The 18109-nt window shown below is 44.4% G+C and overlaps 1 protein-coding gene across 1 annotated transcript in view; it reads left to right on the top strand.

Moving 5' to 3' along the window:
• Positions 1-18109, top strand: part of RYR3 (ryanodine receptor 3) — a 1295770-nt gene that overhangs the window by 878348 nt on the left and 399313 nt on the right. Inside the window, 2 exon segments of the mRNA XM_063948019.1 lie at positions 5990-6130; positions 9687-9850. Coding sequence (XP_063804089.1) covers positions 5990-6130; positions 9687-9850 — 305 coding nt within the window.

Genomic DNA, 18109 nt, shown 5'->3' with positions numbered 1-18109 from the left:
CAACAAGTCCAGGATCTGCCACACCTTTCTCTTGGCACTCCTGCTAATAATCACTTTCATTATTATGCGTTTTGCAAAGTGTTATACTGTATATGATTTTCAGGGCCATCATCAGGGGGGGACTGCCAGGACTGTAGTCCTGGGCCTGGATACTTAGGGGGGGTCAGCCTCTGGTTCCTACACAGTGTAGATGTCATGGATGTTGGGTCCGGGGCCTGGCAATTGCCAGTGGCTGCCTGGTACAAGAAATAAAGTTTGGACCCATTTTGAGACAAGGCCAATGTGACGTCATGACGTCACGCAGCACTGTCACACAGAGGAGCCAGCCCAGAAGACACAGGAGAAGGTAATTGTCTGTGAACTGCAGGGGCTGGATGAGGGGGCTGGCTAGAGACACATAAGGGGAGCTGTCTGGGGACGCAGAAGGAGGGTTGGCTTGGGACACAGAAAGCAGGCTGGCTGAAGAGGCAGAAAGGGGGCTGAATGGAGTGACAGAAAGGGGGCTGGCTAGAGAGACAGAAGGGTAGCTGACTGGAGCTAGAGACACTGCAGGGTGCAGGAGATACACTTAGGGGCTGGCGCTGCAGAAACACAGGGGTGTGGCTGAAGACTGCAGAGATATGGTGTGGAGGTGGCTGGAGATTTTTCTCAACTGGCATGGTTACTGGCACACTACTAACTCCTTTGCCCCCCTAACTATGCTACTGGGCATGTGCTGACAGTCGGGCACAACAGCCGATTTCACCTCAGTCCCGGGCCCTACAATTTCTGATGGAACCCCTGATGATATTTATAACACCGTACAAGGCAATCACTATATGAACACAGTTTAGGGAGTCTGTACCATTCCACTTTTTGTTCTATGGTAACTGAAATTGGTAATGCTCTTCTGAGCTGCAGTTTGGTCTGGTGCCTTGCCCATTGATAAAATGTACATACAGTACCGGCATGCAAGAGAACGAAAACCATGATAATAGGCTTTCACACACTGGAGATACCCACCAAGAAAGGTCCTGCTCTGGGGCTCCTATGTATGCAGAGGGACACAGGAAAATGTAGGTTGCATGCTAGTCTGAACTGGTCCACAGGAGTACAGAAGAAACTCCTGGTGGGCCCTACTATATTGGGGGCCCACCTCTTCCTATAGGGATCAGGTTCCAGACTGTGCACTTGAAATATACATTATACTGTACATACAGCATGTTACCTTATACTGAACATCACTATGGTGTATTCTCTACATTACATTATATAGGTACATTATCATGATGCACTAGCAGTATTTACTATATAGACTTATCAAGGGGCCCAGACCATGCACTCTGTGGTGGTTAGCTAAGCTTCTGTGACAGCTAGTCACGTCCCCAACAGAGACTGGCCACACCCCTAAACATGGGCCCCTACCACTGCATTCCCCTGGTTTCCCTTCATGCCCAGTCCAACACTGGTTGCATGATTGCAGTGGGACCTTACATTCCTAGCAGATTTCTAATGCTGTAGTTGCTGTGTGTGAGCGAGACCATGTAGCTGCAGAGTAACTGAGATTTGTCACTCCCTGCCTGAAGCTTTGATAATAGGCACCAGCCTGTGTGCATGTGTGTGGCACCTCAAATATATTAACCTGTTGCTACCTCTGGCTTATGCACAGCAGCTGTTCCATAGTGTAATAAAAATGCTAGAGGTGCAAGGCCCGAGCAGACTTATAGGCCCTACACACTGGCCGACATCAGTCAAAGATATGAACGATCTCGTTCATAAATTAACGAGATACCGTTCATATCTTTGAGTGTGGAGGCTCCAGCAATTAATGATGCGCGGCCCCGCGCTCGTTCATCGCTGGTGCCCCGTCGGCTGTACATGCAGGCCAATATGGACGATCTCGTCCATATTTGCCTGCACTTCAATGCAGCCGGGTGACGGGGGGGAGTGAAGAAACTTCACTCCCCCCGTCACTGCCCCTCCGCCGCCGGGTTGGCCGTATCCGCCGTCGGGCAGCTCGGCGGTGGATCGGCCAATATGTAGGGCCTATTACAGTATGCAGGATTAAGGCTAGCAGAAAGGATACGTATTCCTGTTTCACAATGTGGTGGAATACCGCTTTAATTGTGAATCAAACACATCCATTAATGTAGAGAGCTTTTATATGTACTATGGAACATCTGCTTTAAAGTGAGGTATTTTGCAGACATCTGGTTGAAATATTTATGTTATGTAATGTAAAGCCAATCATGGACAATAACAACATTATCCAGCACCTTTATAGTTATTATACTTGAACAACATTCCCTGTTGTAGGACATAATAGTCGCTTTGATCTACAGTTTGTATCTATAAGAGCCAGGTGCACAGCAATATTATGAAGGCATGAACTCGTCACACAAAGGAAGTGTCAATATGGAGACGGTAGCGTAAAGCAGTTATTGCATATCCATTACAATTAGTGGTGCTGGAGAAGCGTTTTCGGCAGATTGCCTTTATCACAGGCACAGTTGTTGCTTGATGATTTTACTAGTTATTTAATGTAATGTTATATATAAAGCATAAGTAGAATGATGACTGTAAATGCTATCAGCTGAAGGGGTATGGGTCGTTGGGTCGACACAGCTTAGGTCGACAGTCATTAGATCGACCACTGAAGGTCAACATGGGCATTAGGTCGACGTGTACTAGGTCGACAGGTGAAAAGGTCGACATGAGTTTTTTTTCTTTTTTTGGTTTCGTTTTCTCCGTAAGTGACGAGGAACCCAAATTAGTGCACCGTGTCCCCTCGCTTCGGATAAGGTGCCTCGCTTCACTACCGCTGCGCTCGGCACAGGTTACCATTCCCAATTGTAGTCCACGTGGATCGTAAAGTATGAAAACGTCCAAAAATGTTATAAAAAAAATGTGAAAAACTCATGTCGACCTTTTGACCTGTCAACCTAGTACATGTCGACCTAGTGCATGTCGACCTAATTACCATGTCTCTCTTCAGTGGTCGACCTAATGACTGTCAACCTAAGTTGTGTCGACCTAACAACCGTATCCCCAGCTGATGAGCTGTAATACATGGTTACTATACTTTTTTTAATATCCCCAGAGGATTTGTTACATTTAAATATTTTAAATACCACCTAATTGGGACATATCTATAATCAGTGTATGACCAAGGAATGAGGGGCCCACCTAGGAAATGCAGTGGTGGCATCCTTGCTTAAGGGATGTGGCCAGACCCCAGTGGGAGTGTGGCCAGCCAGCCACCACAGAGACTTGGATAGTCAGTAGAGAGTGCATGGTCTAGGGCCCTTTCTAAATGTGTGTTTACTAAATACTGATAGTACATGTATGATAATGTTCCAGATTGGTAATAGCAATGCACTGTAGTGAATACACCATAGTCCTGAGACAGAGGCTCGGAGCTCCCGGCATCCAGGTAGAAGCACATGCAGCAGAGCCGCAGCGGTCCCGGCCGGAAGGTGTATGACCGTTTCAGTAGCAGATCCTCTCTGCAGCACCCCCATCCTTCCCCGCACAGGCTCCCCTCTAGTCCTCTGTTCCCTCACTGCTCCTACCCACCCCTATCCACGGCACCCTGATCTCCCCGCACAGGCTCCCCTTTCCTCACTGTTCCCTCACAGCTCCAAACTCCCCCATCTGTGGCACCCAAGCCCCCCTTCCCTCCCCCACACAGACTCCTCTCTCCAGTCCTCTCCCCTCTTCTACCCACCCACTGCATCCTGATCTCCCACCCTCCCCCGCATCCTGTTCTCCCACCCTCCCCCGCACAGGCTCCCCTTTTCTCACTGTTCTCTCACAGCTACAAACTCCCGCCATCCGTGGAACTCCCTCCTCCCCCACACAGGTTCTCATCTCCAGCTCTCACTCCCCTCACAGCTTCAAACGCCCCCATCTGTGGCACCCAAGCCCCCCTTCCCTCCCCCACACAGACTCCTCTCTCCAGTCCTCTCCCCTCTTCTACCCACCCACTGCATCCTGATCTCCCACCCTCCCCCGCATCCTGTTCTCCCACCCTCCCCCGCACAGGCTCCCCTTTTCTCACTGTTCTCTCACAGCTACAAACTCCCGCCATCCGTGGAACTCCCTCCTCCCCCACACAGGTTCTCAGCTCCAGCTCTCACTCCCCTCACAGCTTCAAACGCCCCCAACCAGGACCAAAGCACACATCCAAGGTGTAGTTGTGATGAATTGGGGGGGGGGGGGGGGGGGGGGTGGAGTGGCGGCCAATATATTTGTGCCTAGTGTCTGCCTCTGGTCCCGTGAATACAGTATATGTATAATAATTAATCACGTGATGATAATCCTGTTTATATATGCAGTAATGTGCTGTACATTCTTTAGGGGACCCCTGTACTGACCGACAAGTGTCTATACCTCAATAAGAACTGCATTAGCCCTGGTAAAGGCAAAATACTCAACTATATCAGCTCTTACCCCTGGGGAGACTTAATTGTAGGTCAGTGAATGTACGCAAAGCTATAGTGCATAGCAGCCCTGCCAATGGAGAGCTTAGACTGGGTAACATTGAGCCTCATCACATTCTATGCTCCCTTACTGGACCCAATAAATACCCAGATTCAATTAGCTGCGGAAGTCACAGTACTGGGCTCTGGTGGCTTCACGCTGGTTCTGCTCGCAGCCTATGGAGATGTGATAGGAATCAATCTGAGGACTCTTTTAAAATATAAACCGCCTGCTAGACACAATTAGGAAACAAAGTAATTACATCTTGAAGTGACCTCCAGCCAGTCAGAGTTCTCTACATAGAAAATACAGCCCGATTCTTGTAAGTAATAACTGTCTTCTTAGTAGTACAATGGGACAAACACCAGAGGGTACTAGTTTCAGAGGGGTGTACTCTGCTAAGTATAGAGTGCATTATGTTGGCAGTGGAGTTATTATATTAACTGAGCATGTATGGTTGGCATTATGCTGCCATAGGGCTATGCTTTGTCAGGAATAGGACTGTTAAGCTGTGTCTGGAACAGTGTCGGACTGGGGCATGTAGGGCCCACCAGGGGGATGCAGTGGTATGGGCCCATGTTAGGGGTGTGACCAGTCTGCAGAGGGGGTGTGGCCTGCCACCTCATTGGTTTGACTAACCATTAGTGAGTGCAACATCTGGGCTGCTTCATAAATATATACAGTAAATTCAGCTGCTGCATGCATGATAATGTATCAGATTGATAACAGCAACGCACTGTAGAAAATACACCATAGTCCTGTATAAGGTAACATATGTATAATGTATAATTCAAGTGCACAGTCTGGAACCTGATCCTTAGAGCAGAAGGTGGGCCCCCAGGCAGTAGGGCCCACCGGTGGTTTCCCCTGTACCACTGTGGGCCAGTCCAAGCCTGGTCTGGAACATTATAAGGTAACGGTTTGGTAGTACATGAGATATTGGTGATACACTGGTGGGCACGACCCTGCATTTATGTACACTGATATGGAAAGGAGTCGATATTATATGCTTCCTGCACAGTATTTAATATCATGCAATACTGCAACAGATTACAGTTTCCTTTTTCCATTTTTTGTGTGCCAGGTATATTCTACCAACCTCACATGCATTGATATATATTGTGCTCTTTTAATCACGCTTTTAAATTGATCACTGATCCAGATCCACACTATGCAAAAACCCTTACTTTGGCAGGTGTGCGTTATAGCACGGAGCAGTGCAGCCTTACGTTATATAAGGGGTAGCTAACAGCTTGTGTTGAAAACATATATAGAAGCTATATGAAATGCTAATTATGGCAGCCATACTTAGAAAATGTGCACAATGCTATCATTATAACAAAGCTACAGCATGAACCATGCATAGTTTTAGATACAAAAGGATTTGCTTTTAGTTTTGCTCAAGGTTTATTTCATATTTTCCTATTAAATATTTGAAAATCTCTCTGTTTGTACATTGTGTTGTGAGTAAATGGTACATGTAAGAAGAATCAAAGTTCTATGTTTTGTTCTCTGAAAACTTTTGCAGCTCTTGACAAACCATTATGAACTGAGCTGGAAATATTACTGCCTGCCTTCCGGATGGGGGAGCTTTGGCCTGGCCTCAGAGGAAGAATTGCACTTGACTGAAAAGCTGTTCTGGGGGATATTTGACTCCCTCTCTCATAAGGTATTTCCACTTTCTGATCTACAGTACATCCCCTACATTGGATCGTCTGTGACTGTTCCATACTTCTGTTGTTTTTCAACTCTGTACCCTGCTATTCTTTCATTTTGGAGAGGCATTAAAATTGCAGCCAAAGATTTTCATTAAATTCACTGAAGCCAAACAGAACAAAAGAGATTACTCTTTAATATTTGAGGCATTAAGGCTTAAATTGTGACTGAGGATAATAAAACACTTACAACTTCAGGAGCTTCTCTATCCTGTGGCTGAGCTAAACCAAATGGTGTATAAGCAGAATCTGTAGTAGGGAAGGTAGATGAAAAATCCTTGCAAACCTATATGCTGTGATACAAAATGTAATTTCTAACCTAACGAATTTCCTTATCTGACTATTTGCTGTATTTGTGAGCTGTTCCGGCTGTGTAATCAGGTTCTCCTTGAAGTGCTTTCTGTGAGAACAGATACATTTTAACCACATCTTTTGCGTTCTAGTTCATCAAATAATGCATATATTCAAATTGCAAAGCTTGCAGGGCTTGAATTTCTAAAATGTTCATGAAATATCAGGCTGGTATGTAATCTTCAGAAGGTATGAGCAAGTCCCATGAAGAATGAGTCACCTTGTGTGACATATTTATGACAAGATGTGACAGGTGTCTGGAGTGACAGTGTGACGGAATGACAAAGTGACAGAAATTCTGATAGTAAATTAGAATTACATGTGGTCGACATCATCTCCCAGTGTGCTGAAAACGACGTTGGGGTGCTCCACGTAGATGAAATTGTTAATATTTAATTTGCTTTCATAATGCACAATTTTATTGCTGATATCCAACGCGGAGACATATTTACTTGAGCTGTGGTCTCCTAGGAATTCTCTGGCATGGATCACTGACAGGAGATAATGAAATCATTATTCTCTCTGCTCAGTTATTTCTAGGAGAAAAAAAATAGTTTGCTTATTTGAGCCAGCCATGATCTCTCGGAATCATTGAACATGGCTTGCTTGTATATAAAGCGTCAGAGACTGCCTTGAGGCAAAAGATCAGGATAAACTGCTGATTTATAGCCCCAAATAACATGAATGCTGCGCTTAGAAAAACACGTGGAAATCTTTGTAATGGAACTGTTCTGGTGGTATGATTTCTTGCTTTTTTATGTCTGTACAAGAGCATGTAGATCTGTTTCTCAAGCCAGAATTTGTATTAACATGCCAGGTGTGATGTATTGCTTTAGTACATGTGTGTGTGTAGAGTCTCGCAAATATAATGCTTAACAGATTGACCATATGTGATGCTGCCAGTTCTATATAAAGCACATTCAGGCAGATGTAGCGAGTCTTTTGAAGAGTGGAGAAGTTGCCCGTGCCAACCAATCCGCTTCCACCTGTCATTTTATAGAGTGTACTTGAGCAATGCTTCCTACTGAAAAGCAGATTGGCTGCTGTGCCCACCATCTCCGCTTTTACACATCGTTATTAGTATCGGAAACACCAGCATTATTATATTTTATATTGTCATTCTTAACTCCTCCGCTCACTCAGAGTGAGAAATGATATTTAATCTATCACCAGAATCTGAGCTCTCCCAGCTTGCCTGCTATTTTTAGTGTTGATTTTAGTAGAAATGGCAAACTGCAATAGAATGGAAATTAATTGAACTCTTACTTTTGAACAATAGTTTGCCTTCCTTTCCAAAAGTAGACCCACAGAGTGAAAACCGGGGCTCAAGTATTAATGTACATATGTGTCCTCATACACCTAGTCTCATACCTCCCAACATTTCTTTTTTGTAAAGCGGGACACACACGCGCTCCCGAAAAAGGGACGTGGCCTAAGGAAAAGGGGGCGTGGCTTCGCGGGAGGACCCGCTATCGCGAGCCACGCCCCCATTTTCGTCACTGAGGGGGCATGCCCAGCGCTCTGTGAGCCGCTGGCATGCCCCCTCTCCCTCTGACTTCAGTGAATAGACGCTGTGCGCATGTGCACAGCGTCTATTCACCGCTGCTCTGCTAACAAAGGGCAGCGACAGACAGAGCCTCCCAACTGCCCCCCCCCCCCACCGCGGGACACTGCGGCCCGTGGGTGGGACAGCGGGACAGTCCCCAAAAAACGGGACTGTCCCGCGAATATCGGGACAGTTGGGAGGTATGTAGTCTGAATATGCAATGGCGTGAGTGAGCCCCCATCCCAACAAGACGTGTTCTGTACCATCTTTTCCTTTAAATATTACATCTTATTCACATCACATAAGCAGCAGAACAGCACTCAGAGTGTACTACAGATGCTGGGCGGACATTTTAAACACACAATTGGTTTTAAAAACACACAAAGTGGCAGATGAAGCCCAACAAAACTTGCCATAAGAAAAAGTCATGGCGGCTGCATCATAGCAATTCATATACAGGCTTAAGGGACCCATACACTAGGACGATTTTACACGATTTCATACAATTCCGATATATCCGTCTGATATATTGTATGAAATTGTGTACAGTCGTATGTGTTTTAGATCGTATCCAATCTGATGCGCGTCCCCATGGCTGTCGGATAGGACCCCCTAGGTCATGGGTCTTCAACCTGCGGTCCTCCAGCTGCTGTGGAACTACACATCCCAGAATGCCCTGCCTCAGTTTTAGCATACCTTAATAGCAAAACTGTGGCAGTGCATGCTGGGATGTGTAGTTTCACAGCAGCTGGAGGGCCACAGGATGAAGACCCATGCCCTAGGTCATTGGTGCTGCACTAATGATATATCAGAATTGGATGGAATCGGATGAAAAAGGTGTGTATTTTGTGCATGTGATATATCGCATGCGATGTATCACAGGTAAGTTTGACTGGCATTCTCCGGACACTCCCAGCCCCCGTAGCCCTCTATCCAGCCCATCAGATATATCTCATGGTACAATTGTATGCCGTATGATATATTGCATACGATGTATAGCGGCTACATCAATCGCATGCGATAAATATTTAGCAAAAATAGCACAAAACTACCAAATCGTACGGAATCACTCCCGGGAAGGTCCCGGGGGAGTTCAAGGGAAATTACATCCGACTTCAGCCTCAGACATATCGTTGTAGTGTATAGGGCCCTTTAGACTCATTGGCACCCAGATGTATGCATCAAATTGAATAATGTAGCCTAGTTTTGTGGCTTCCAGTTGCTTTATTTGCATGAATAAGATGCACATATTGAGCAAAATAGACACACTGCATACTCTTCTGATACATGGCGCGCCAAGAGGGGCTGTTTGGTGGGACTGAAGCCAGAGTATATGGGGGCAAATCTGTAATCTTGGTCCCCCTACTTAGTTGTTGGCAATACAGTTTAATTGATAACACTGACACAAGAAATTTAAATACTGTAGACTGAGTCAATACTTGCATGGATTTGCCGAGTGGTTTGTGTTAGGCTTGATATGCAGACCTTGTGGCCTTGTTACGTTACTAAAATGTCTTCTCCAGCTGCTGCTGTGACCTGGCTGTGTCTCTGTCACTAACAATTTGCATGTTTTTTCTGTGGGACTTTCCAACCAGTTCCTATCTCTCCTGCAGAAGTATGACGCTGAGCTCTTCAGGATGTCTATGCCTTGCCTCAGTGCGATAGCTGGTGCATTGCCACCTGATTATGTTGACACCAGAATAAAAGCAACACCCGAGAAGCAGATGTCAGTGGATGCTGAGGGCAATTTTGACCCAAAGCCCATCAATACAGCCAAGTAAGTTATGATAGATACTACATTGGAGGAGAAACCTAAAGAACACTGCATTGATGTTGCAGTGAATAACTTCTGGACTAGATTATATGTTGATGCCATTGTGACGGCACATAACTATGATTTCAAATAATACACTTTTATTCTAGAGTGGTGAGCCTATCCATGTAAATACAGAACACTGTAGAAACAAGTTCTACATAAAGTACTATTCAATGATTATTCTGTAACTCCGTTTAAGTGTACAGTTAATATAGGGTTCCTGACTATGTACAACTTTCGGTGTGTGATGGAAGAGGGAGGATCACCGTTCTGTACTTCCCTACACAGTAAATGCTCCTGCTGATGTAGACTGGTGACTTCCTCAGTGAGAGTTACCTCTAATCTGAATACAGTTCCATCCTAACATCAGCAGTGATAGTTACTGTAGGAATAACCACAGACCATGTCCACTTAATATCACGGCCAGTGGTAGCCTATTGTAGTGAGGCATGCGAAAAGGCAGGGCTTGTGCTATGCTTGAAAATGAGAAACTGGTGTATAGTACTTGACAGTAGGGTTAGAAAGTGAAGATCATATGGGACATAGGAATGGGGTCATACTGTAAGTAAAAGATGAGAAAGATTTGGTGTCCTACTATATGACAAAGTGAGGTGAAGGGGTGCAAAGTGACCCAAGACCAGGAGGAGTGGTCTGTGTGGCCTTCATGGTGGAACCACATGTCAAATGCATATTATGAGGCACACCATGCGCATGTTGTGTATGACACAATGTATTATGTACATTTTACATGTAGTCAAGACTCTCTGTGCAGTGTGTACCAATTGTGATTGTACATTGGGTGTGGTATAGATGATCTACATTAATTAGACAGTCATTAAGTCAACTCATATGGCCGACCGGGTCAAAAGGTCAACATGGATCGTATATCAAGCAAAAGTTTAAAAATATGTGAAATACTCCAGAAAATTTGTGTGTGTGTCGACCATTGTCATGGCGACCTTTTGAACCTCTCAACCTTTTATATCTGTCGACCTTAAGCACTGTCTACCTTTTACCTGTCGAACTTTTGACCCTTTGACCATGTTGACAATATGGTGTCAACTTATTTATTTATTTTTATTGCGTTTTATTTATATTTTCAACATTTACACCCAAAATGCCAATATAAAAATGAGATACAGGATCAGCACACAGTATTATAAGAAAAAAACATAGCAGATCAGTATAGCAGAAAGAGTTAACAACATAGCTATCAGAAAAAGTGATGTCAGAACCCAAAGGCGCCATTCGGGCTCCAACACCACCAAATCAGAAATACAATAGGTAGCATTGTGACACATATAAACATAAAATGTACCAAAATCTCAACACCAGACCTAAGCATTTCAATGTCGTCAAGATTAGTTTTAAGAAAAAGGGTGCCAACCCAACACCTCCAAAATATGGACCAGACAAACACCACCCCCCAAATCCCCCACCCTGTAGAACCAACCCCCCAACATATGGCCTACCTGGATCCCAAAATACCCCACCCAACTACTCTACTAAAACTTGGGGGCAGTCAACCCCATGAACCCCTTGGGCATGGTGTATAGAGCCCAGGATAGATAGATAGATAGATAGATAGATAGAAAGAAACAACTAACAAATGCGCAAAGCACACAATATACCAGTAGTGTGTACGGTTAATCAGGATATCTGAACAGATAAAAAAAATGCCAATATTTAAGGAGGGTCATCCCACCCAAAAGCCCATAAAGCAACCAGATAAACCATAATTCCCCCAGTCCCGGCAGGGTGTACAGAAATAAAATTCATAGATTTGAGAAGCTGTATAGTAGAAGATCCCAAATAACCACCCAACGGAGGAGAGTATGGAGACACGCAGCTGGTTTGGTCACTAGCAAATTGAAGACGTAGTGAACAGGAAACAAATCTACAAAGAAGGATGGCTAAGTTATCCGGAAAAGTCATCCAGCAGAACTCCGAGGGAAGCAGCTGATCCACAGTAGAAATATTACAATCCTCAAAGGTAGAAGAAAGCATACATAAGGCACTTTGGCCAGTGGAGAAAGGATGGTATCAAAGCCATCAGCAATAATGGCAAATGTACTTGAATATAGCTTCTTCCAGGATTGAAAAGAAGCCAACTGTCCCACATCACGATCATTGTAGCCTTGCGAAGTATTTCCAGGAGATTCAGCCTGCAACAATGGCAAGTCACAGCATGAGAGAGACAATTCAGCATGCAGGTTTACCAGTTGAGCCACAAGCCTCTCACCGGATACAGCAATAGCTTGAAGGATTTGCTCTATAGTATATCCAAACTGGAAGTTTAAATAATGCCGGATATCACAGGATAAAGTCAACAGGCACAATGTATAGAGGCAGTGTAATATACTGTTGGAAAACAGAGCCCCCACTCCACAACACACAGTCTCTCTGAAACATCAGCTATAAAACAGAAGGAAGTGAAGGGAGAGAGACGCAGGAGCCTACAGAAGGTTACCAACATGCCAGCACAGGTCGGACTTCCTCCACTCTGGTTATCTCTCAAGCGAAACTGCAGCCGGAGTCAACGATCACTGAGAGCCTGCTGGAGCCAGCAACAACCTCCACCGCTGCACCAGACAGAGACTGCAACGAGGAGCACCCAGAGAACAGCGCTGGAGCCAAGGCATATTCAAGTTTTTAATTATTTTTAATTGGCCAATAACTACATGTTATTTTTGGGGTGGAAAAGTACGAAGTGATGGAAATTGGGGTTCAAGTTATGGGACAGGTATATTGGGGTGCTTTATGAGTGGGACAGGTGTTTTTAGGCTTGCAGGTGGGAGTAATCGGTCTGTTTCCACTTCTCTTTTTTTTTTAAAGTACCCTAAAATTACCCAAATATATACTTATACCCATTTTCATGTACCCCAAATTTAATAAGAGCATTTATTTTGCTAAAAAACTGCTTTCTATTATTTTTTTCCATTTCACACAATTTAAGTCCCCAACAACTCTTTAATGTGATCTCTAATACACTTCTGTTCTATTATCCTATGTTGGTGTAGCATTTTTGGGGGGTACAGGCTGATTTCCCCATTTTCACTTACACTTTTCACTGCAAACATTTTCACGTGAAACCCGTTTGGAATTGAAGAGGTCAAAAAACGGGAGCGTGCATACCCGTGAAAAGCCGCTTTTGCCGCATTTTTGGCCGACTGGCGCGTTAAAAATTTGCGCGAAAAATTGCCACAAATTTGCAGCTAATTAAATACCCCCCTTTTGACTTGATTGACAGTGGGTAAGAGGGAGCATGTTTATATTGGGTACATCCTGTGCGTTTCTTGCCTGTATGGCAGCGGCTACTCCTGGCTGCTGCTGTGCCATGACATAGGCTAGGAGTATACTGCTGTGCTGTAAGTCTGCTAATATCAATAGAACAGATAAGAGCACATTTCATTGGAATATATGGCGTGGATGATGACCCCAAATCACAGAGTATGCCCCCGGCCGGTCTCTGTTTGCTTACCATGCCCACTGATTTCGTTAACAAGGGCAGCATTGCATGGTTAAATGCAAATTACATGTTCAACAATCCAAATTATTTCCACCCAATCGCAATGTTTGTTACAAAAAATAATCTTCTATACTTTGCTAGAAAATCATTAAGAACCTCTACCCATGTTCACTGACCTATATATGGAGCCCATCACTTAAAGCTCTACTTTGGATGATTTTTTCAATTTTGAGTTGAATGTGTACTGTAGGTGCTTGGTTTTCTTACCGTTCAAGGCTTCCACCCCAGATTACTCACCAGTCTTGGCTATATCCTCATTACATGGCATACTGTAGCAGCTCTATGTATACCAGAAATACTATGAATCTTTATTAGAGAAAATTCAACATTTCTAAATATGAATTTTTAAAGCAGGTGCAAGGCAGAGTATATTTGGACGGGATGCATTTAATTTGCTGGCCGTTCGCATCCCGACAGGATACCGACGCCGGAATCCCGACAGCCAACAATGCCACCAGCTGGAATGCCCACACACCAGGATTATTCCCACTTGTGGGTGTCCAGGACACCCATAGAGTGGGAATAGATCCTCTGGTGACCGCAGTGAGCCACCGAGCTGCAAGGGGACTCCCTGCGCTCGCACCGCTGCTGGCATTCTGGTGGAGGGGATGCCGCTGTCGGGATATTGACAGCCGGCATCCTGTCTGCCAGTAAATCGTGCGGAATCCATTTGGACAGATTAGACAGCATAATTAGATTCAGTAAGGGTGTCATTTTACAGGATATAATATTAAGACTGTATCGGCTTTTAGCTCAAAATTCTCTCTGTTACAAATGATATATTGACAAGACACAAAGGAAAGGAATCTCTGGTCACGTTCGATTTAACTCAAATGATTGAGTCCCTGTATGTTTTACATACAGTATTTAGGGAATTTATAGTGGTTATATCGGGGATGCAGCCTTGTAACAACTTATATACAGTAAATTCAGGAGATAGGAGAAAAAGTTGTTTCTCAGTAGAACACATAAAAAATTAAACACTTTTATTATAGTCAAGTAAAACATCCAATAATTGGACAAATTAATTATATTGACAAAGACCCTCAGGTATGAAAACCTGAATAAGTGCAAGTTATGTGGGGATGTTTTACATGTACACTTGCAAAGCTACTGTGCAGTCTCTCTGTTGTACCTGGAGTTCATGAATAAATGTTTTTGAAAATGCATTTCATAGAGTTTGTATTCTGGCTGATGTATTTTACAAACAATATAAAGCTATAGCAATCAGTATGGCAAGCACAACCTTTTAGCAGTGGCGTCACAAGCCGGGTGCGGACCGCACCCGGGTGTGGCGCCTAAAAGGGGTGACACGACACTTTGGGCTCCTCCCCAGTGACAGGAGCTGAGCGCTGCAGTGTGAAAGTCTGCTACAGCACCCGGCTCCTGTCATAGCCGAGGAGCAGACAGTGCTGGTAGACAGTCTCCGGGGGCAGCCCAGTACAGCCCAGCATCTCCGGAGATGCTGGGCATGCCCCCTTTGCTAGCGGGAACGCCCCCTTTTTGTCGTGAATGCGCCCCCGGGGCGCGCAGGGATATGTAGGGTGCGCACCGGGTGTCACCACACCTGGTGACGCCACTGCTTTTAGAATGGGTGGTCTTTAGGTTGCCGGCGGCCGGCCTCCCGGCGACCACCATACCGGCGCCGGAATCCTGACCGCCGACATACAGACATCTTTTCTCCCTCTTGGGGGTCCATGACGCCCCTGGAGGGAAAATAGATAGCGTGGCGCGCCATGCCCGCAGCATGGCGAGCGCAGCGAGCTCGCAAGGGGCTCATTTGCGCTTTCCCAGCTGTCGGTATGCCGGCGGTCGGGTTTCCGCCGGCAGTATGCTGGTCGCCGGGACCCCGACCGCCGGCAAACCATACTACACCCTTTAGTATAACTATCTTTTAAAAAAACTTCTATATATAGATATATATATGTATGTATATACAGTATGTATGTGTATGTGTATATATATATATATATATATATGTGTGTGTATATATATATATATATAAATATATATAGCATAAAACACCCATTTGTGACTGAGATACTAATTGAGGCAGCTATTGCGCACATTTCTATTAGCAACATTCTTTCTGTACTATTCAATATGCAGGTATATATACTTTGTTATTATAAAATATTATTTAAGTGATGTTTCATCCGATAATATGAATTTGTAGAAGACTGGTGTTACAAAGCCTATAATCACTATGGGCTTCACCTATACTGGACACATTGTAATTAGTAACAATGTAACGTGCATGCAGTAATGCGTGCTGAGAAGGGGGTCATTACGATTACGTTTGGTAATTTACGTAATATTTATGGTAATATATAAAAAGGAAAAAAAAACAACACCTGAAATATTTGAATCACATACCCAAAAGTAATAACAGTAAATTTTAACATTCTAGATTAAAAATCAAGTCCACAAAGGTATGATGGGGTCAATTTACTAAGCTGGTGATGTTGCCCATAGCAACCAGTTAGTAAGAATCCGATTGGTTGCTATGAGCAACATCACCAGTTCTAAAAAATTCAAAACAATTTCTTTTTAGCACATAATTGCATTATCTACAATAATTGAAGTATTTTACAGAAAGAAAGTATCACATGTGGTATATCAGAGCCAGTTTAATTTCATGCACTGTATATCTTTTATGAAGAAAAACGAGAATTTGTGGACTCTGCGCTTCAAATTAGTGCAACAGAAAACCAATATTAGCGTCCCCTATCCCTAAAACAATAAAAAACAATAACAATCAGTTTGGTTAGTGCTACCTTTTAGGATACGTGACTACTGAAAAACGTCAATATTCCACCATCATAAAGAAGGGTCTATACTTAGACCATAAATTTGTAACTAAAAGAAAACACAAGTCTCTTGGAGCAGCAATAATAGAACTGTGTGGAAGAAGACACTCCCAACCCCTCCTATGTTAATCCAGATATAATAAAAACATTGTCCCCAGGCACATAGAGTTCATGAAGAATTTCTGGTCTAAGAATAGACCCCTTTCCTTAGATGGTGAAGTGTGTGTGTGTGTGTGTGTGTGTGTGTGTGTGTATATATATATATATATATATATATATATATATACACACACACACATACAGTGGATGCTTCTACCTGCTATCCTCCCGCTGCTCTGCCCACAGCCTGCACCTGCCACTGCACCATGAGGGAAGGGGAATAAAAAACAAACAAAAAAAAACAGGCTAGCAAATGTGTGCCAGCCGTAGTCACTGTCATGTGCACTGACTTCTATGGGCTGCATCGGCTGCAGCCCATAGAAGCACATTACAGCTGCCATGGGGAACTTGCGCATGCGCGCTTTCACCCCATTCTCAATGGATTTAACGGTCAGCATATGCTGCAGTCCTACTGTAGAAGCATGGATGACCAGCTCAGCTGCCAGAGGAGTACCACTCCACTTAACCACATCTGTGTGTAGGGGCCCCTAATGTGTGGGGGCCTGGGATGAACGCACCTATCACCCTCCCTTAATCCAGTCCTGAACCTATTCAATGTCGATCTAGACCCTGTCTATACATTTGAACCCAGTTAACCTACCAGCAGGACCGTAATGAGGGGTAGTAGGGTGGCACAACAGATTAGAGGGGGCGCCGAAACAGTGCGTGGAGCATAGCAGTGGACATAAAAAGGGCTCTTGCAGAAGCAGTCACTTCTGGGTTACCAGCGCCGCCCACTGCAACTGAGCTAGAGCTATAGACATTGCGACGACATAAGGAGCCCAAGGAAGTGCAGCCAAAGCAGGACAAGTTAGTGGGCAGCGAGCACATTGAGGCTTTGCTGGGGGCGCTTATACTTATAGTGTGCCAGATAGCAGTGCGGCTGATGGGAAATCTCCAGCCGCGACTCCACAGAAGTTAGCAAGCAGCTTGCGGATAGGGAGGTAGGATTCCAGTGATGGGCAACAGAGCTGGCCAGTCTCTTTTAGAGGAAGGAGTCGTTAGAGCACCATATAGATAGCCAGAGAGTCTGCACAGGCTGTGAGTGAGCTAGTGCACTGTTACTTATACACAGCATCACAGCTGCAGATGAAGCACAGTTAAAGTACTCTCTGCTGCAGTTAAAGTTGCTTACAAGCATAGCTGCATCTAGCATTTTTGTTTATGACCAAAACCTTAGAGGCACTACTACTGTGGACAGTATATGTAAAAGGGGCACTACTACTGTGGACATTATGTGTATAAGGGGCACAACTGCTTTGGACATTATATGTATAAAGGGCACTGTTCCTGTGGACATGTGTATAAGGGGCACTACTACTGTGGACATTATATGTATGAGGGCACTACTGTGGCCATTATGTGTATAAAGGGTACTACTGTGTGACATACTGTGCTATAAAGGTCATTGTGCAGTAGCGTGGCATATTGTGAAAAGGGGCACTTCTGTGTTGTGCAGTGTTAATAAGTGGTACTACTCTGCGTTGTAATGTGAATAAGGCTGCACTACTGTGTGGCGTAATTTGAATTGGGGGGGGGGGATTTTTGCCTTGCCCAGGTAACAAAAATCCTAGTTTTGGCCCTGCTCCCAGCACAGTATATGGCCTGGGTAAACCAAATGGGACCTGGGTAAAATGAAATCCATGACCCCATGATATGTGGTGCCTACCATGCTTTCCCTGCTGACTTAATTTTGTTAATAGTGTAGAAATATTGACTGTG

This window comes from Pseudophryne corroboree, chromosome 12 (genome assembly GCF_028390025.1).
Source record: "Pseudophryne corroboree isolate aPseCor3 chromosome 12, aPseCor3.hap2, whole genome shotgun sequence".
Lineage (NCBI taxonomy): Eukaryota > Metazoa > Chordata > Amphibia > Anura > Myobatrachidae > Pseudophryne > Pseudophryne corroboree.
Note: the sequence above shows the minus strand (reverse complement) of the source record. Positions and strands in the feature narration are given on the sequence as shown.